The sequence below is a fragment of the Rana temporaria genome, chromosome 5 (genome assembly GCF_905171775.1).
Source record: "Rana temporaria chromosome 5, aRanTem1.1, whole genome shotgun sequence".
NCBI lineage: Eukaryota > Metazoa > Chordata > Amphibia > Anura > Ranidae > Rana > Rana temporaria.
Window position 1 is genome coordinate 332,629,373 of NC_053493.1, and position 22,488 is coordinate 332,651,860.

Here is a 22,488-nt window from a genome sequence, read left to right on the forward strand (position 1 = left end):
GCACCCCCAGCCATGAGGGCCACACAATTTTTACCATTTTTGGCACTTTTTTTGTATAAAATGGTAGGGGTACAATGTACCCAGTTACCAATTCACATGGGGGGCCGGGATCTGGGGGTCCCCTTTGTTAAAGAAGATTGTGGATTTGGGGTTTTCAGGAGCTATAAGCCATAATCATCACAATTATGACAAATCACGGCTTGAACTATCTTGCTTTGCATGTAATGAGTCTATCTCATATATTAGTTTCACCTTTTAAGTTGCATTCGTGAAATAAATGAACGTTTGCCCCGATATTCACATGTTTTGAGTTTCACTTGTATAATCATTCTATATTCTACCTGTAGTTTTCCACAGTAATGCAACACTTGCATATAGACTTTGAACTAGGTGGCTTTTTATTGAGGAAAAAGAAAAAGGTTCTCTGACAATGCATTTAGTGTAATACATACAGTATAATTTTACAAAAAAAATATTTCCATATTCAGGTTTGTACAAAAATAAGCCATTTGAAGGGCGCACTAAACATCGCTGGATGTGTGTCCCAAAATCATTTCGGACACTAAGTGAAACCAACTATAAGCTGCTAATGCTATCCAGTATCCATTGTGACTGAGCTAGAATCAGAATATCTATGTAATTTACATTATTCTCACTAATCCACTGTAGCAAGACTCCAAGAAGCATCTCACAGGATCAGTTACAGAGAGTGTAGTCTGAAGCCTGTGCTAAAAACCATTAATTAACTCTTAATAGAATGAATTTACATGCAGACTCACTGGACAGATTGCTATGCAAACTGTTATAAATAGTGGGCTGGATTCAGGTAGATTTGCGCTTTTTTTACGGAGGTGCAGGGCAAATTTACTGCGCTGCCCTTGATTCACGGAGCAGTAGCTCCGTAAATTGCGTGGGCGCGCCGGCCAAATGCCCGGCGTAAGTACGCACAATTTAAATGATCCCGTAGGGGGCGGGAATCATTTAAATTAGGCGCGTTCCCGCGCCGATTGTAGAGCGCATGCTCCGTCGGGAAACTTTTCCTACGTGCATTGCGGCAAATGATGTCGCAAGGACGTCATTTGCTTCAAAGTAAACGTGAATGGCGTCCAGCGCCATTCACGAATCACTTACGCAAACTACGTAAATTTGAAATTTCGCAACGCGGGAACGACGGGTATACGTAACATTGGCTGCCCCTGCTATTAGCAGGGGCAGCCTTACGCGAAAACCGCCATACGGAAACGACGTAAACTGCGTACGCAGGGCTCGCGTAACGTTGTGAATCAGTGTTAGTATGCAATTTGCATACAATACGCTGAGCACAACGGGAACGCCACCTAGCAGCCATCGCAAGAATGCAGCCTAAGATATGCGGGCATAAGAGCCTTATGCCGCTCATATCTTAGGCTGCAGTCGGCGTAACGAGGTTCCTGAATCAGGAGCATTCGTTACGCCGGGGCAAGTAAGCAATTGCGCTGTGTAACTATGGTTACACAGGCGCAATTGCTTCTTGAATCCAGCCCAGTAATTGAAAGATAACAGGTTTTCCTGAGCTCTCTCTGGGAACCCTGCTTTGTGCATATGCCTTGTAATACATATTACAGTAAAACCTTGGTTTGGGAGTAACTTGGTTTGAGAGCGTTTTGCAAGACAAGCAAAATGTTTTAATATATTTTGTCTTGATATGCAAGCGATGTCTTGATATAAGAGTAGCGTCATGTCACAACGGAGTATAAAAAAGAAGAGAGATCCCTCTAAGTGTAGCAATATGGTTACATTTAATGAAGGTACAACCAGGGGTGGATCCAGAGTCTAGTCTCGGGAGGGGCACTACCAGAAAATATTTTTTTGGGGGGGCAATTTATCAGGAAAATGACTGGTGTTAGCGCACAATGATCACGGCACAATGGTTGTTATGGTATCAGGATTGATTGATTTAATGGATTTATAATGTGCCAAATACTGGCACATCAGGGCAGTGTCTAAGCGCAAGGATGATTGAAGCGCATTATTTATATTATTACATTGTAATATAAAATTAAATGGTTCAACTCACCATAATGCAAAATCAGTGGGAGCGAGTGTGTCACTTGCCACGCCACCTGCCACCAGATGCAGCTTGTCACTTGCCACGTCACCTGCCACATATTGCGGATTGTCACTTGCCACACACTGCACATTGTCACTTGCCACACGTTGTAGATTGTCACTTGCCACATCACCTGCCACATGTTGTGGATTGTCACTTGCCACGTCACCTGCCACATGTTGCGGATTTTCACTTGCCACGTCACCTGCCACAAGTTGCGGAATGTCACTTGCCTGCCACCAGATGCAGATTGTCACTTGCCATGTCACCTGCCACATGTTGCAGATTGTCACTTGCCACGTCACCTGCCACAAGTTGTGGATTGTCACATCATCTTCCAAATGTTGCGGATTGTCACCTGCCACAAGTTGCAGAATGTCACTTGCCTGCCACCAGATGCAGATTGTCACTTGCCACATCACCTGCCACAAGTTGCAGATTGTCACTTGCCACATCACCTGTCACATGTTGCGGATTGTCACTTGCCACAAGTTGCAGAATGTCACTTGCCTGCCACCAGATGCAGATCGTCACTTGCCATGTCACCTTCAACAAGTTGCGGATTGTCACTTGCCACGTCACCTGCCACAAGTTGCGGATTGTCACTTGCCACGTCACCTGCCACATTTTGCGGGTTGTCACTTGCCACATCACCTGCCACATGTTGTGGATTGTCACTTGCCACATCACCTGCCACATGTTGCGGATTTTCACTTGCCACGTCACCTGCCACAAGTTGCGGAATGTCACTTGCCTGCCACCAGATGCAGATTGTCACTTGCCATGTCACCTGCCACATGTTGCAAATTGTCACTTGCCACGTCACCTGCCACAAGTTGTGGATTGTCACATCGTCTTCCAAATGTTGCGGATTGTCACCTGCCACAAGTTGCAGAATGTCACTTGCCTGCCACCAGATGCAGATTGTCACTTGCCACATCACCTGCCACAAGTTGCAGATTGTCACTTGCCACATCACCTGCCACATGTTGCGGATTGTCACTTGCCACAAGTTGCAGAATGTCACTTGCCTGCCACCAGATGCAGATCGTCACTTGCCATGTCACCTTCAACAAGTTGCGGATTGTCACTTGCCACGTCACCTGCCACAAGTTGCGGATTGTCACTTGCCACGTCACCTGCCACATTTTGCGGGTTGTCACTTGCCACATCACCTGCCACATGTTGTGGATTGTCACTTGCCACGTCACCTGCCACATGTTGCAGATTTTCACTTGCCACGTCACCTGCCACAAGTTGCGGAATGTCACTTGCCTGCCACCAGATGCAGATTGTCACTTGCCACGTTACCTTGTGGATTGTCACATGCTAAGGTGATGTTTTGCTTGTCAGAATCAGGCAGCAGAGAAATGATGTAAAGTGCTGCCTGCACTTCGAGGGTGGAAGTTACTGCAGAGATGCAGGGTGGGCACGGGGCGGTGAGAGATGATGTCAACTCTCTTCTCCCACGGCCGCTGGGTTGTTGATTGGCCAGCCGCCCACTCACCCACAGAGCTGACCAGCTGACCACCCACTCTCTGACTCTTACTCGCTGCCCGCCCACACACTGAGGCACCTGGCAGCTCACACTGTCACCCGCCAGCTCTGTCACTCGCACTCAGACTCGCGGAGCCGCTCAGACTCTCCGCTCAGGTGCCTGCAAATTCCGCAACTAGAAATTAGCTCATTTCTAATTAGCTAATTTCTCGGGGGTGGCAATTGCCCTGTACCCCCCCCCCCCCACCAGATCCGCCCCTGGGTTCAACATTTAGCAACTTATTGCTACACTTAGAGGTGCCTCTCTTCTCTTTTATACCCTGTAAAAAAATGCTTTGATATACAAGTGCTTTGGATGACAAGCATGTTTCTGGAACGAATTATGCTCGCAAACCAAGGTTTTACTGTATATATGTATTTGCAGAGCTTTTTTTCTCAGAAAATAGGTGCAGGAACTCAACCACGACCCCATTAAAATTTCACAAACAGTAGAAGGGTCTTAAAGGGGCATTACATACCAGGATTGCATTACATACAGAGTGCAGAGTTCAGGGGGTTACACACAGAGTGCAGAGCTGTCACTTGTAAACACAGAAATCAGACTTCTGTGTTTACAAGTGATTGTGGTGAGCAGGCACCAAAGGGTCTGAGCCAGAGGTGGTGGAACTGAGTTCCCCCAAGTTCCCCCTGAAAAAAAGCCCTGTGTATTTGTATAACAAATATTGTACATTGTATACATTATGGGCCAGATTCTCAAAGGCGTTACGACGGCGCAACACCATTAGCGCCGTCGTAACTCCTCATCTGGCCCCGGGTATCTATGCGACTGATTCTTAGAATCAGTTGCGCATAGATACCCATTAGATCTGACATGCATAAGGCTGTTACGCTGTCAGATCTTAAAAGTCATTTTTTTTCCCGCCGCTAGGTGTCGCATCGTCGTTTTCCCCGTCGTCTATGCAAATGAGGTAAGTACGCAAGATTCCCGAACCTACGCGCGTCCGACGCTGAGAATTTACGTCGTTTCTGTAGCGTACGCGACGCGTAAGGTTGCCCCTGCTATTAGCAGGGGCAACCAATGTTAACTATGGCCGTCGTTCCCACGTCGAAGTTTAAAAAAAATACGTAGTTTGAGTAAGACGTCCGTGAATGGCGCTGGACGCCATTTACGTAAACGTCTAAGCAAATGACTTCGGGGCGACGTCATTTAGTGCAATGCACGTCGGGTAATTTACCCGACGGAGCATGCGCAGTACGCTCGGCGCGGGAGCGCGCCTAATTTAAATGGTGCCCGCCGCAAGTTTACAGGTAAGGGTTCTGAGAATCAGGATGTAAACCTGTAAACCTGCGGCGGTGTAGCATACAGCACATACGTTACGCTGCCCAGGAGCAACGTTAATGAGTATGAGAACGTATGAGAATCTGGCCCTATATGTGCAAAAAAAATAACCAGTATAGTTTCCCTCTCAGTCATCTGACACTTTTGCAAACTATTACATCTGCTTGTTACAATAAGTGCCTAACATATTCATGATTTGTTCTAGTCACTTTTTGTTGAGATGAAAAAATTGAATTGAACTCAGATGCAAATGGCCTCTATAATTGGATGATTATACAATAAATGTATATAGCTGTGATGCAATTCAAAAGTAATGATGATATTATTAATGAAAATACTACTATTATATTTTTGTCAGATTCAGGTTTAGAGACAAAAGAGAAATGCAAAACGGGAGTGAAATTAGAATACCCCAGTGGATATGTTATGAACAATATCTGGTACCCGAAGACTTGCAACATGCAGACTTACCATGAAGTAGAACAACTAAATGGTTGCATGAAGGGAAGGTTCTTCTATTTGTTTGGGGACTCAACCATGCATCAGTGGATACATATTTTTGAAACCAAGTTGCAAAGTAAGTATTGATAGTATGAAACTATGATTATTATTTTTTTAATCTATCTATAACAGTGGTCTCAAAGTACCGGCCCGCTGGCCATTTGCGGCCCGCGGACCAGTTATAAATGGCCCGCAGGCAGGGCGGAAGTGGGGGGAGCAAAGAGGAAAAAAAAAAAAAAAACATTTTTTTTTATTTATTTTTTGTGAGCTGGTGCTAGTATGGAAACTATGATTCATTTGTTTAAATCTAAATATCATGCTCAGAATAAATGTTGAGGGTGTACCTAGCCACATTTTTAGTTGAGTTTGTAAATAATGGACAAAAGAGAATGCTCCTTCTTGCTTATCTCCATGGTATGGACACATATGTACATATTCTTACTGTAACTGTGGCCATGGCCATGCTATGGACAATAAAGTAGAAGTCTGGTCAAAATCGAACTAAACCTAAACCTGTTCCCACCCCATTTTAAGCCCTATGTTAACTACCATGTAAAGGAAAGATGCATATTCTTACCTAATCTAAGGGTTCTCTAGTCCAACCACGTGATTGAAATCCCAGCCCTGGCTTCACTTTAGAGGTGGGACAGCGGACAATGGATGCCCCATGGTAAGTTGATGGGTGACGTCACCACCCAGACACTGCAGTAATTGTTGCTATTTTCTCATGAAGCCGGCCGCTGGGGAGATCACATTACTGGACCAGAGAACCCCCAGATTAGGTAAGTATACAGATATTTCCTTTAGGCCCCGTACATACGACCGAGTTTCTCGGCAGAATTCAGCCAGAAACTCGATCGGAGCCGTATTCTGCCGAGAAACCCGGACGTGTGTACACTTTTGGCCGAGGAAACCGACGAGGATCTCGTCGGGCCAAATAGAGAACATGTTCTCTATTTCCTCGTTAGTCAATGAGGAAACTTGGCTCGCCGAGATCCTCGGCGGCTTCACAAGGAACTCGACGACCAAAACTATGTGTTTTGCCCATCGAGTTCCTCGGACGTGTGTACGGGGCTTTACAGGATAGTTAACATAGGGATTAGAATGGGGGTGGGAGTAAGTTTAAGCTTAGTTAGATTTTAACCAAACTTCTACCTTAGGACCAGTTGACACCACATGCAGTCCACAGTGCGTTTTTTTCTGCATCAAAAATGCATGAAAAGTAAGTTATATGATTTCCAATGACATAGTTCACACCAGTGCTTGCAGTTCCAGTGCGTTCCAGAAAAAAAGTAGAACATACTGCATTTTTCCTGCGCTGGACTGGAACGCTGTAAAAAGCATCAAAAGCGCACTGGAATGCACCGGACATACCTAAATGCACCAAAAATGCACTGGAATGCACTGCAATTCACATGTCCTTATTCACCCCATAGAAATGAAGTCCGGATGCGTTCCAGATGCTTTTCTGCAATGCGCATTTTTGACGCTTTTTTGATGCATTCCAGTGCATTTTTGATTTATTTTCGGTGCGTTTTGATGCAGTCCAGTGCATTTTTCCTACCTCTTTTTACTTAACCTTTAATAAGGGCATGTGTGTTCCAGTGCATTTTTGGTGCATTTGGGTGCATTCCAGTGTGTTTTTGATGCGTTTTACAGTGTTCTAGTACAGTTCAGTGCACGAAAGATGTGGCATATTACTTTTTTTTCTGGAACTGGAATTGCAGGCACTGGTGTGAACTATGCCATTGAAAGCCTACTTTCCATGCATTTTTGATGCAGAAAAAAAATGTACTGAACTGCATGTGGTGTGAACTGGCCCTTAAGGTTAAGCAAAAAGGGGTGGGGGAATGCGTTGGACTGCATCAAAAATGCACCAAAAACGTGTATGCAGAAAAGCATTTGTAATGCATCCGAACTGCGTTTCTATGGTGTGAACTGGCCCTAAAGTATATACATGTTCTTAAGATAAAGTGCAGTAAATGCACTTTAACCACTTAAGGACTGCCGCATTTACATATACGTCGTCAGAATGGCAGGTACAGGCACATTCACGTACCTGTACGTGTCTGCCTTCCCGTGGGTCGGGGGTCCGATAGCCTGTGGGAGCGATCCAGGATGAGGGGGCTGCCATTGGTTTCTGGCCACCCCCTCGCGATCGCTCCCAGCGAATCATCTGCTTCCTCTGCCTGTGTAATGTAAACACAGGCAGGAGGAAGTGATGTCAGGCTCCACGAGGCAGTCTTTTTGACCGGAGCTCGTGGAGTGAAGACATCTAACGTGAGTTGCACCAAACAGAACACTGATACAGTACACATAGGCACACTTTCACCCCCCAGTCACCCCCAGATCACACCCCGATCAAGCCCTCTCCCCCCCAGCCCCCAGTCACAGTGTCACTGATTGCAGTGATCATTTATTTACTGATCACTGCATTTAGTGTCATTTGTGACTGTAAAAAGTGTTAGGGACATTAGTTTTAGGCCCCTTTAGGTCCAGGTTAGCCCTTTACCCCCCCTAATAAAGGTTTAACCCCTTTATCGCCCCCCCCCCCCCCAGTTAACCCTTTCACCCCCGTCGCCAGTGTCACTAAGCGATAATTTTTCTGATCGCTGTAATAGTGTCGCTGGTGCCGCTAGGTAGCCAGTAATTTTTTTAGGTTCGCCGCCAGGTTTTTATAGCGTCAGGTACCCCCATATATTTTCTAATAAAGGTTTTAACCCCTGATTGCCCCTAGAGTTAACCCTTTTACCAATGATCACCGTATAAGTGTCACTGGTGACGCTGGTTAGCCAGTTAGTTATTTCGTTATTTAGGTTCGCCACCAGGTTTTTATATAGCGTCAGGTACCCCCATATATTACCTAATAAAGGTTTTAACCCCCTAATTGCCACCTAGTTAACCCTTTCACCAGTGATCACCGTATAAGTGTTACGGGTGACGCTGGTTAGTTAGTTTGCTGTTTATAGCATCAGGGCACCCACCGTATATAACCCAATAAAGGTTTAACCCCCTGATCGCCCGGCGGGTGATACCAATTAGATTTTTGCGTCAGTCAGGGTCTGCGTCGCCCCAGGCAGCGTTAGGTTAGTGCCAGTAACGCTTACACCCACGCGCAAAGCATACACCCTCCTTAGTGGTATAGTATCTGAACAGATCAATATCTGATCTGATCAGATCTATACTAGCGTACCCAGCAGTTTAGGGTTCCCAAAAACGCATTGTTAGCGGGATCAGCTAGATACCCGCTAGCACCTGCGTTTAGCCCCTCCGCCCAGCCCAGCCCACCCAAGTGCAGTATCGATCGATCACCGTCACTTACAAAACACAACACACATAACTGCAGCGTTCGCAGAGTCAGGCCTGATCCCTGCGATCGCTAACAGTTTTTTTTGGAAGCGTTTTCTACATTTGCTGACAGATCAGGTGCTTTTTTACCTGTGAATCCTTACTAGTGTACCACTAAATTTAGAGCCCAAAATGGCAAAGCAAATGTATTGTACACTAGTAAAGAGGCCTACGAGTTTCTAAGCATGACAGATAGTGAAGAGGAGGTCACGCATCTGTCAGATTCTGGCTCAGAATACATCCCTGTAGAAGACAGCGGCTCCATGTCAGATAGCGCTGTCGACGAAGGTGGGGTCCCTGCTAAGGGCAGGAGTACCGACCCCATTCTGATGTTGTTGAGGCGCAAGAACCGCAGGACCCTCGTATAGAGCAGAGAGCCAGTACTAGCGCCGCTATTCCTTCTTGTGAACTGGCAAGCACCAGCGGCCTAGTACATCCTGGTCGTTCATCCAGCACTGCTGTATCATGTGGTGACGTGGCGAGTCCCATAAGTGCAGTTCAAGCTGGCGAGGTGGCAAGCACAAGTAGTGTCCCGCTGCCACCAAGAAGAAGACAAAGACAGGACCGTCATGCCCATAGTGCCCTTCCTGCAGAATTCGCCTATCCTGATTGGGTCCCCACCACTTCTGCAGAACCCGTACTTCCCCCATTCACTGGCCAACCCGGTATTCAGGTGGAAACAGCTGATTTTACGTCACTTTATTTTTATTCGCTGTTTTTCACGGAAGATCTCTATAGATCAATTGTGGACCAGAGTAATTTATATGCTGGTAATTACATTGCTGCTAAACTCCAGTCCGTCCTTGCCAGAGAATGGAAACCACTTACCGTTTCCGAATTTAAAACCTTTCTGGGCCTTTGCCTCAACATGGGCATACATTAATTTCCTAAGTTGCGGACTTATTGGTCCACAAGTCCACATGACCATATGCCCATTTTCTCTGCTTCCATGGCCAGGAAACGATACGAGGAGATCTTGCGGTTCTTGCATTTCAATGACAATGAACTTTGTCGTCCACGTGGAGACCCTGAATAAGACCGGCTCTACAAAATTCGGCCCCTCATAAACCACTTCAACAAACGTTTTGCAGCCTTGTATACTCCCCATCAAGTTGTCTGCGTTGATGAGTCCCTAATTAAATTTTCTGCCCGCTTGTCTTTCAAGCAGTACCTTCCCAGCAAGCGTGCCAGATACGGGGTCAAGCTCTATAAGTTCTGTGGCAGGGCAACAGGCTATACTTGGAGCTCTATGGTTTATGAGGGAAAAGATAGTCAGGTAGAGCCGGAGGACTGCCCAGATTACATAGGGAGCTCTGGCAAGATTGTGTGGGACTTAGTGTCACCCTTATTCGGAAAGGGGTACCACTTGTATGTGGACAATTATTACACGAGCGTGCCACTTTTTAGTCACTTGTTTGATTATCAGATTGGAGCATGTGGCACCATGCGACCTAATCGGCGGGGCTTTCCCCAGCGGCTTGTAGATTTCCGTCTTAGGCTGCTCAAGGTGTAATAATTTTCTCGCTGTGAAGTGGCGGGACAATAAGAATGTTTTTGTTCTTACCACCCTTCACGCAGACATGACAGTACAAATTCGTACGGCGGCTGGTCTTGTGGAGAAACCCCTCTGTGTCCACCAATATAACAAAAATATGGGAGGGGTGGAACTCAACGACCAGTTGTTGGCGCTGTATCATATTGCCGTAAGGCGAGACTCTGGTACAAAAAAAATTCTCTGTACTTATTTCAATTGGCTTTACTGAATGCTCATGTGATATACAGAGCTTTAGGACGGACTGGATCCTTCCTTAAATTCCAGGATGAGATCATCTTAGAACTCCTGTATCCAGGCCGTTCTACACCTCACCATTCCCAACCAAATGCAGTAAGCCGACTGCACGAGAGGCATTTTCCTTTTGTCCTCGAGAGTACCCCTACCCAACGAGCCCACCAAAAAATATGTCGTGTCTGTAGCAAGCAGGGATATAGGCGTGACACCCGTTATTATTGTCCCGCCTGTCCTGGCAATCCTGGTCTTTGCATTGGCATGTGTTTTTTATGCTTCCACACACGAGTGAAGTTTTAGCATAGAGTAAAGCATTTCACAGGCTAGGACACACTTACGCAGGGTCTCCCAAGATGCCATCGCATTTTGAGAGACCCAAACCTGGAACCGAAAAGTTGAACAGTTACAAAAAAAAGTGTTAAAAAAAGTAGAAAATAAAAACACAAATACATTTATAAAATAAAAATAAAAAAATTTTGTTTTATTGTTCTCTCCCTCTCTATTCTCTCTCTATTGTTCTGCTCTTTTTTACTGTATTCTATTCTGCAATGTTTTATTGTTATTATGTTTTATCATGCTTGCTTTTCAGGTATGTAATTTACTTTACTGTTTTCAGGTATGCCATTCAGCTGTTGCACGGATTTATTTATCTTGACAGCAACAGCTTTTTCTCCCACAATACATAAAGCCACGACTCCAGCACTGTAGGAGGTGATTTTACCACCACAGTCAAAAAAAGAGCATATATGCCGAAGCATGGGGGCATTAGTGAGTGAGTGAGTAACTTGTATAGCGCAACAAATGCGAACTTAATCGCCTCAAGGCATTAGGGGCGGAGGAGCGATTTTGCTCCTAATGCCGCATACGGTCGAAATTCCGACGGAGGCTTGCCCGTGGAAAAGTCAGACCGTGTGTATGCGCCATAACTTTTTATGCCGGGTACATACGGTCGAAATTCCGACGGAGGCTTGCCCGTGGAAAAGTCCAACCGTGTGTGCGCAGCATAACTTTTTTGCGGGAGGATGCACCCATGCTTCGGCAGGCTTTTAAAGTCTTTTAATAATGTATGTAGTTTGTCGCCACTGCGCGTTTGTGCGCAATTTTAAAGTATGTTGTGTTTGGTATCCATGTACTCGGCTTAAGATCATCTTTTTTATTTCATCAATAATTTGGGCAATATAGTGTGTTTTAGTGCATTAAAATAAAGAAAGTGTAATTTTTCCCCAAAAAATGTTCAAACCCCCCCCCCAAATGACCCCATTTTGGAAAGTAGACACCCCAAGCTATTTGCTGAGAGGCATGTCGAGTCCATGAAATATTTTATATTTTGACACAAGTTGCGGGAAAAAGACAATTTTTTTTTTGCGCAAAGTTGTCACTAAATGATATATTGATCAAACATGCCATTATTTTTATTATTTAGGTACTTATATAGCGCCGTCAATTTACAAAGCGCTTTACATATACAATGTACATTCACATGCTGCTTGGTTTTCAGGGTCCCGTACGCGGCTAGGCTCCCAAAAAGACCCACACATGTGGTATCCCCATACTCAGGAGAAGCAGCAAAATGTATTTTGCGGTGTAATTCCACATATGCCCATGGCATGTGTGAGAAATATATCATTTAGTGACAACTTTTTGTAAAAAAATGTTTGGTCATTATTCAATCAGTTGGGGCAAAAAAAAAAATATTTAATGGGCTCAACATGCCTATCAGCAAATAGCTTGGGATGTCTTCTTTCCAAAATGGTGTCATTTGGGGGGGTTGTGTGCCATCTTGGCATTTTATGGCATTCAAAACTGTGATAGGTAGTGAGGAGTGAAATCAAAAATGTATGCCCTTAGAAATCTTGAAGGCGGTGCTTGGTTTTTGGGGTCCCGTACGCGGATAGGCTCCCAAAAAATCCCACACATGTGGTAACCCCGTACTCAGGAGAAGCAGCAGAATGTATTTTGGGGTGTAATTCCACATATGCCCATGGCATGTGTGAGCAATATATCATTTAGTGACAACTTTGAGCAAAAAAAAATCAGTTTGTCATTGAGATAGGCAGTCATAAATTAACCGGTTAACGCCCGCCGCATGTAAATATACGTCCACAGAATGGCACGTACAGGCATATGGGCGTACATGTACGTCCCCGCCATTCCGTGGGTCGGGGGTCTGATCGGGACCCCCCCCCCCTGTTACATGCGGCGGTTGCTAACCCGCGGGGAGCGATCCGGGATGAGGACGCGGCTATTCGTTTCTAGCTGCCCCCTCGCGATCGCTCCCTGGAGCTGAAGAACGGGGAGAGCTGTATGTAAACACGGCTTCCCTGTGCTTCACTGTGGCGGCTGCATCGATCGAGTGATCCTTTTTATAGGGAGACTCGATCGATGACGTCAGACATACAGCCACACCCCCCTACAGTAAACACACACTAGGTGAACCCTAACTCCTACAGCGCCCCCTGTGGTTAACTCCCAAACTGCAACTGTCATTTTCACAATAAACAATGCAATTTAAATGCATTTTTTGCTGTGAAAATGACAATGGTCCCAAAAATGTGTCAAAATTGTCCGAAGTGTCCGCCATAATGTCGCAGTCACGAAAAAAATCGCTGATCGCCGCCATTAGTAGTAAAAAAATTAAAATAAAAATGCAATAAAACTATCCCCTATTTTGTAAACGCTATAAATTTTGCGCAAACCAATCGATAAACGCTTATTGCGTTTTTTTTTATACCAAAAATAGGTAGAAGAATACGTATCGGCCTAAACTGAGGGAAAAAAAATGTATATATGTTTTTGGGGGATATTTATTATAGCAAAAAGTTAAAAATATAGCATTTTTTTCAAAATTGTCGCTCTATTTTTGTTTATAGCGCAAAAAATAAAAAACGCAGAGGTGATCAAATACCACCAAAAAAAAGCTCTATTTGTGGGGAAAAAAGAACGCCAATTTTGTTTGGGAGCCACGTTGCACGACCGCGTTAATTGTCTGTTAAAGCGAAGCAGTGCTGAATCGCAAAACCTGGCCTGGGCATTTAGCTGCAAAATGGTCCGGGGCTTAAGTGGTTAAAAGCTGTGTAAATTCCAGAAAATGTACCCTAGTTTGTGGACGCTATAACTTTTGCGAAAACCAATAAATATACGCTTATTGCGATTTTTTCTTACTAAAGACATGTGGCTGAATACATTTTGGCCTAAATGTATGACTAAAATTGAGTTTATTAGATATTTCTTATAACAAAAAGTAGAAAATATATATTTTTTTCAAAAATTTCTGTATTTTTCCGTTTATATCGACAAAAATAAAAAACGCAGAGGCACTCAAATACCATCATATGAAATCTCTATTTGTGGGAAGAAAAGGACGCAAATTTTGTTTCGGTACAACATTGCATGAACGCGCAATTACCAGTTAAAGCAGCGCAGTGCCAAATTGTAAAAACACCTTGGGTCCTTAGCCTGCATATTGGTCCGGGTCTTAAGTGGTTAAAACAAACTCTCACTGGCCACTGTAGCTGAGGACACTGTGGAGTAATCCATCATTAGTGATGGGCCAAATATACCTGTGTTTGTTTCAGGGGGGGGGTTTGCTGAATGTTGCGGTGTCGAATCCAAACTCTATTCAAGTCAAGTCAATGGAAGCTGAATCTTGGAAATACGTATTGCGCATTTTCTAAGGAAGAAAAATGTAAAGAGCCTGTTTGGCAGGAGCAATAATTTTAATAATGTTTAAAGTTAATAATAAATACACAATTCTTTTAACCACTTGCCTGTTAAAGGCTGCACTGATGAGGCGACACTGGTGAGCACTGATAAGCTACACTGATGGGCACTGATAAGGAGGCATTAATAAGGTTGCAGTGATAAGGCGGCACTGTTGGGCACTGATAGGCGGGTCTGATATGCTGCACTGATGGATACTGATTGGCACTGATGGATAATCGGGGCATTGATGATCATGTGGATATATAAATACTTGAATGCCAGTACTCTGGTTACAATTTAAGTACATTGAACTGTTTACTTGAAGGTTAACCTTTTCCCAAATGTTTCATGTTAGACCTGTATTTAGGGTGTAACATGATGCAAATGGGAACCCCCATCCCCACTGATAACAGTTGCAATGCTTTGTGGGTTTAGTTGCAAAAAAAGTAACTGCACATTTTTTCCCCTGCAAATATATATGCATTTATTTTTTTTCCCTCCAAAAAAGAAGAAAAAAATAGATATTATGGAGGTTGGCATTGCTGTCCTCTCCTGAAATTACCAATTAGATTAGATTAGAAAGTGATGAGTAAGCACGTCTGTGTGAAACGCATCCACTAAGCACCTTTTTTTGGATTTGGTCATGGATATGTTTGTCATGTTTGCTTGATTTTTTTGGACTTTCAATAAATTCTGTTGATTTTACTTCTGGATGTGCCACCATTTTTTTTTTGTTTCCATTGGATTTCCCTGGCTGTGGACCAGGCAGGCACCCAGATCTCTTCAGCAGCTCATCAGATCCTCACAGGTGGCTTTGAGCAGTGTGTTCCCAGCACTTTCTCTCATTATGTTAGAAGGTACTGAAGCTGGAGACAGACAAACTCAGTATTTCTCTTAGTGAAATTTTCCATCTGGGGACCAAATAGTAACTCAGCTGAGACCTTAGGTGCTAGATTATGAATGCCAATCAAGCTGGGGAAACTAAACTCCCGCAGTCACCAGGGAGAAAAGGTGCAGGCTGCCAAAGGTGCTCATCCGAATTGATGCATGTATAAAATCAAAGAAGTGCCGCTATCCCATACAGCCAACCTGGTGTAAACGTGAAAATGGCCTCCGCCACAGCCATACCCCCTGATGTTTTGCTCCATCCACCAGAACTTAATCATAGGCCCTATAATTAAGTTTCGTTGGGAGGAACGAAACATCAGGGGGCGAGGCTTTGACGGAGACTTATGTGCTGAAGCCATTTTTAAGTTTACACTAGGTTGGCTGCAATGGCGGCTGGTGATATTTTTTTGGGGGGCGGCAAACAATGCACCCACAGCCAACCCCCCGTCAGTCAGGTCACCGGTTGGTTGGTCACCATCCCTGCACTTCTAGGTCACGGGCAACGCTTCTTCCGGGCGGCGGTCAGTGGCTTTCCCTGTGTCTCCTCCTCCTCGGCATCATGGTGGCTTCTGCCATGCATCTTCTCACACCCTCCTTCTAGGCGGCAAATAGTATTGCTTCTCCTTTTGGCCAATCGGGTGACGGTTCTCAGGCCCTGCTTCCTGACTGGCCTGGGAGGAGAATCAGGAAGATAATAGCGAATATTAATTCACTATTGACACACAACTGGATGGGCTCAGCCCTCAGTGCTCTGTACCCCGAGCCCACCCTTTTTCAAAGTCAATTAGAGCCTCAGGCTCTAATCACATGCTTGCTTCTAAAAAATTAAATAAATAAATATTGGGATACATGCATCCGGCACCCTGCATGTAGATTAGGGTCCGGGTGCATGTATTGCCCCTGCGCCCTGTTTAGACGGGCCACTACTGGTTGGCTGTATGGGAGTGCGGCGCTTCTCTGATTTTATACATCAACTCAACACATCACTGGTGTTGTTATTGCTACTGTACTGTTACTTTTTTTTAAACTAGCAACTATCTAGTGTTTTTTCATCACAGTAATCCTGCAATGATGTCCCTTTTCATTTATCCTTTTTATCCTGCTGGGTTGTCAATGTTTTTGAGGATACGTTTAATATATTTGTTTCATGGTCTGCTTCTTGTACGCATTTATGTCTTACAACATTGCATGGAATATCCATATTGCTGAGTGAAGCATACCATAGTTAAATTGCAGCAAAATGTTGATACTTTGCTGTACCTGGGAAAAGTCTTTTTAAGGAGAGATATATTTTTACTTTTTAATTGATATTTTTTCTTCTCTCTCCAAGATGCCGATGATGCTAATCCTTTTAAGAATTCCAAAAAAAATCCAATGTACCCCATTGTGATTAGGAAAATATATTTTGCTATCATATTTTCATGTGGAAACTTTATAAGATGTGTTTTTAGTGCAAATGGTTTAAGATATGTGAGGATGCCATTTATTAGGGAGTATTTTTTGTATGATCTTATCTCATCATATTAAATCCATGTCAAATCAGGCAAACTGACAGTAATGCCCCGTACACACCATCACTTTATGTGATGAAAAAAAAATGACGTTTTTAAAAACGTCACTTTAATTGACCGTGTGTGGGGGGAAAACGTTGTTTTATGTCTTCTAAAAAACGACCAAAAAAAATTGAAGCATGCTTCAATTTTATGTGTCGTTTTTCAAAACGTCAACTTTTACTTCACAGAAATTGACCGTGTGTAGCAAAAAACGTCGTTTAAAACGACGTTTTTTCACTCGCGCATGCCCAGAAGCTACTTATGAAGCGAGCTTCAATGGAAAAACGTGGTGGAACGTAACCTCGCTTTGCTAGAACATTGTGAGAAAAACGATGGTGTGTAGGCAACTTCGTCTTTGAAAATTGAAGTTTCAAAAACGTCATTTTTTACTTCACAGAAAATGTCGTTTTTTTTCATCACATAAAGTGATGGTGTGTACGGGGCATAAGATTTTAGGATGTTTTCCATCTCTGGTCCTATGTTATCTAATTGTTTACTCGCATTTTGAATCTAGTAGTAGCATTTCGATTTCCAAAGGCTACCAAAATGTTTACAGTATAATTTTTTTTTTTTTTTAGACATAAAATTTCTCAATGTCTATGAAGGAGGATGGTCACAAAAGCATTTAGGTGTTGACACTGAAAGAAATATCCATGTTCTTTGGAAACATCATGCAAAGCCATTTATTTTTCTTGGATTCGCATCCCTTACAGAGGAGCGCACTATTACACGTGAAATTGACTTAATAGGTGGAAATCAGTACACTGTTATTGCTTTCAACATTGGGGTGCATTTTAGATTATTCCCTGTGCATCACTACATCAAGAGGCTGTACAATATCCGACGTGCCATAGAGCGCCTGCTTCTGAGAAGCCCAGAAACAAAAGTTATCATCAAGACGGAGAATACAAGTGAGATGGCAAACGAATATGAAGGAATGGGTGATTTCCATGCATATGTTCACTATTTCATTATGGAAATTATCTTTAAAGACATCAATGTTGGTTTTATAAATGGTTGGGACATGACTACTGCATTCAATTACAATCAGATTCATCCTCCAGAACCATATGTGAGAAATGAGCTCAACATGCTCATGACATATATCTGTAGCTGACCTGTCAGATAAAGATTTGTCATCGTTGTTTTATTTTCCCAATTTTGCAACATACTAGAGGTGAAGTAGGAATATAATTGCTACTGTGCCATTTGAAAAATCTGAATGGAATGCTGAAAATAACTGGCACCCTTTTCTGCACAGCATATGTTCTTGTCTCAACCCAGCTTTATGATGTTAACTACATTGAATGGACACACCTATCATTTTCTAATTGTTTTTTAGCAGTGGTATGAGGGCTGCTTTACTAAAGGCAAATCGACTGTTCACTTTGCAAGTGAAGTTGCACTTTGCAAGGGAATTCGCTCCACAGCTTAGTGAATGAGGTGAAGTTCTAATGATTTCCATAATCCAATTGTTGAAAAGCAAATATGCTGTTTGTTTTATTTACCTTGAACATAAGTTGTGTATTCTTGGCAAAGTGAAGCTTCATCATATTCGCTAAGCTCTGGTGCAAGTGAATAGCTTATTTGCCTTTTACTATATCAATACTATAATGCTATTTAACCATAGATAAATGTGAGTAAATATGAATAAACCTTTACACACATGTTGTGACTGAGGACAATTCAGGGAAAAAGCAGATTAGTGTGGATCATTTATCTTTATCTCTAGCCAAGATGAATTCATAAGCGTATGTAGCACTTGTGTAATACCCCTTCATTATCAGGTCACTGCTGTGATAATTTGACAATTATACCATCGTGCAAACACTGTACCCAAATTAGTTTTATTTACATTTTTTTTTCAGACAGATAGAACTTTCTTCTGGTGGTATTTAATAACTACTGGGTTTTATATTTTTTTTACTATATAATGGAAAAAACTGTGGAAGTTATTTTATTTTATTGAGGATATTTCCGCATATTTTGGATCTGGGTTGGCTATGGAGTGACGACCTAACTCTGGGAACTTCAATGTCATTGGAGCATTTAAGAGAGCTTTATAATCATAAGCTTTTATGACCACTCCAAAATCTGAGGGTCATAGACATCTGGTAAGAAGCTTGAATCAATGGTGGTCCCGAATGCTGTTTAATACCAAATGGAAGCCAGTGCTGGGTTCTTCTGTCTATTATGTAATTCATTGCATATTGGTATTTTTATCTTGTTCAAGCACGAATACATTTTTTATATTACCATAAAAGCTCTTTTGCTATTCCTTTGACCATCTTAACACGTCAAGTCTCCTCCAAAGAACCTTAGTCGGTGAGATGTTTCATTGATATAGGTGTTAGTATATCTTGTGTGATGTTCGTTTAGCGTGAAGTTTTTATATGTCTGATATGATGTTTGATTGGTATGAACTTTAAGTTTGTTTCTTGTGATTATTGATTAATTTGAAGCTTTGATATATTTCACATGATGTCTGATTGAAATTATGTTATGGTTTGTCTCCGAGTGAGATGAATTTTTTGTATGCCTTTTTTGTTGTTTTCTTGGGACTCATAGTTGTTGTATGGATTTTATAGAAACAGTGGAAATCTCATACAGAGAACAGTTACCAATACCTAGAGTGAACGATGCCAATTCATTGAACATCCTGATTAGGTATGTTGACTGTGTGACAGCCTTTTTTAAACCGTACAAGCTTAAAGGGGTTCTAAAGCATAAACTTTTTTTATGTTAATGCATCCTTGCATTAAGGTAAAAAAGGTAAAAAATATTTAAGTTAAAGTATTGCCACCTCACCCTTTCCTGTGCACGAGAGCAGCTTGTATCTCCTCTTCTACCTGCTTTCACAGGCTTTGCTGAGTTCAGCAGGAAGCATTGTTTCCCACTGCCGTCAAATCCAGTGATGAGGAAGTGGGTGGCAGGGCAGAGCCTCGTTATCTGTGTCAATGGACATAGGCAGCACAGCTCGGGATCAAGCATGCAAGTGTGCCACCCATGATAGGAAGTTGTTTCTCATGGTGGCACATCAAAAGGAGTAGAAGCACCGATTGGGAATCCTAGAAAAGGAGCATCGGGGCAACTCTGTGCCATTCTATAGCACAAAACAGGTACGTATAAACCTCATTATTATTTGAAAAAAATAAGAGAAGACCACATGGGCCTGAGCAATATGGGAAGGTAGTGCACTAGAAGAAGTTAAAATGGGCCTGGGGTAGATGGGCCCAAAGAAAATCCTAATCAGGTAAGCCGACTGTGTGACAGCCTTTAAGTCTTTTAAGCCATACAAGCTTTGAGTGCACTAAGGGAAGGTCAGACAGGCCCAAAAGAGGAGTTATGGCCGAGGAAAATATGACATGGACTGTGGTTAGCCAAACCCCTAGATGTTTGGCACGGGGAAACAAAGGGGATGAAGAATGTGATGCCCAAAGAAGGTAAATTAGATGTACAAATGTGGAGACAATGTTTAAGACATGGCAGCCCTGTTTTGTGAAGCATGATCAGCTCAGAGAATACAGAAAGTGAACAAAAAAAAGTCAAATTACGGGAAAAAAAACAGTGGAAGAAGAGTTATATTTGGTAACACAGAAATTTAGCTAAGAGTTCCCAGAAAACAGAAAAAAATAATGGGGTGCTGGTGACATCCATCAAGACGGCGGTGTTACGAGCAGACAGGAAGTGAGAAGAAGGAAATGGGGATGCCGCAGCTCCCATGACATTAACTGCTTAGCTGCACCTTAATGAATTAGAAAAAAATTATTGCAACAGCAGTCACAACTAGTTCAGTTTTGACTACGAACGGACTCTTGCCTCAAAAGAAAAGGAAGTTCCTCACTATTTGAAATATAGTACTGAAAAGCTAGTAAAATAATTTGAAAGCAATAGAATAACAGATAGGGGTTGATTTACTAAAACTGGATAGTGCAAAATCTGGTGCAATCAGCTTCTAAAACTCGGACCAGCTTCTTTACCTGGACAATGCTAGTCATACATCAGTTGAAAAATCATTCAAACGTGTAAATGACCGATAAATGGTTCAATGGACATAAATAAACCAGTTTCTCGTTATTGTTTGCATCTGGGTCACATATGTGCAGTATCAACAGTTACATTTATAACGAGACAGAAACACATTAACTTTTCAATTTATCATCCATTCGGCAGAAGTTTTCCGAACGTTTCCTTCGATTTTTTGGCTCAGAAATGTCACAACCGATTTTAGATATGTGACCATTAACAGGACGGAAAATGAATGAACTGTCCAAATGACAGATTTTTGAATGATTTTTCATCTAGTGTATGGGCACCATATCACTATGGGGTTGGTTTCCTAATACTGGAGAGAGCAACATCTGGTGAAGCAGTGCATGGTAGCCAATCAGCTTTTGACTTCAGCTTGTTCAGTTAAGCTGTGAACCTATGCGTTTTTTGGTGCATTTTATATTTGCAGAAACGCACTACAGTCCATTTAACATGGTATGGATGTAGTTCACATCTGTGCATTTTGCGACGCTGTGTTTTTTTAAAAGGGTCAAGGACTTTTTTTCTTGCAGAAGTTGCGTTTTGCTTGTAATAGTCTTCAATGGAGTCGTACCAAAACGCAAGTGTTGCATTTTTGTTGCGCTTTGTGTTTATTTTCTTTTTAACCACTTAAGCCCCGGACCGTTTGGCTGGCCAAAGACCAGGCCCCTTTTTGCGATTCTGCACTGCATCATTTTAACTGACAATTGCGTGGTCGTGCGACGTGGCTCCCAAACAAAATTGACGTCCTTTTTTCCCCACAAATAGAGCTTTCTTTTGGTGGTATTTGATCACCTCTGCAGTTTATATTTTTTTCACTATAAACAAAAAATATTTGCTATAATAAATATCCCCCAAAAATATATATATATATAAAAAACAAAACAAAAAAAAAACACATTTCTTCATCAGTATAGACTTATACGTATTCTTCTACATTTTTTTTTTTTTACAAAAAATAACGCAAAAAGCTTGGTTTTATGGCATTTTTATTAATATTTTTTTTACTAGTAATAGCGGTGATCAGCGATTTTAATCGTGACTGCAACATTCTGGCCAGACACATTGGACACTTTTTACACGGATTACTGTAAAAATGGCACTGGCAGTGAAGGGGTTAACCTGTAGGGGGCACTGAAGGGGTTTAGTGTGTCCTAGGGAGTGATTCTAACTGTTGGGGGGGCATAGCTATGGGTGACAGGTCACTGATTGCTGTTCCCGATGACAAGGAACAGATGATCAGTGACATGTCACTAGGAAGAATGGGGAGATGTTGTATTTAAACTGACATTTCCCCGTTCTTCAGCTCTGTGACCTGATCGCGGGACATCGAATTTAAAGGGGACGTATATATACGCCCATTTGCCCAGCCGTGCCATTCTGTCAATGTAAATAGGCGTGTGGCGCCCGGCAAGTGGTTAAACACACTATAGTCAGCATCTTTCTTCCTCCAAACATGGCTAGTTAAGTTAATTTTAAAGAGTTAAATTCTTAAGAGTTAAATTTTGGTCTCATCTGACCACAGAACTTTCTCCCAATCCTTCTCTGAATAATCTAGATGTTTATTGGCATGACTGTACATGTGCCTTTTTGAGGATGGGGACTCGCCGTGTTTGGACTTTTAATAAATGGACACTTACCTGTCCAGGGTGCCTGCAAAGTCGGCAAGCAGTTAAGGGTGGTGTTTTTGTACTTTGCTCTCAAAGTTACAATAAGGCCTAGTACACACGAGAGGATTTCCACGGATTTGGATCCG

At 42.7% G+C, this 22,488-nt stretch overlaps 1 protein-coding gene across 4 annotated transcripts in view; it reads left to right on the top strand.

The window, feature by feature from the left end:
* LOC120941076 (NXPE family member 1-like) overlaps positions 1–18,966 on the top strand; it is a 101,379-nt gene extending 82,413 nt beyond the window's left edge. For all 4 annotated transcript variants that reach the window (XM_040354328.1, XM_040354327.1, XM_040354330.1 and 1 more), the window contains 2 exons: positions 5,284–5,502; positions 17,282–18,966. In XM_040354328.1, coding sequence (XP_040210262.1) covers positions 5,284–5,502; positions 17,282–17,820 — 758 coding nt within the window. In that variant the 3' untranslated portion in view covers positions 17,821–18,966. The remainder of the gene's footprint in view (positions 1–5,283; positions 5,503–17,281) is intronic.
* Positions 18,967–22,488: the final 3,522 nt, after the last annotated feature.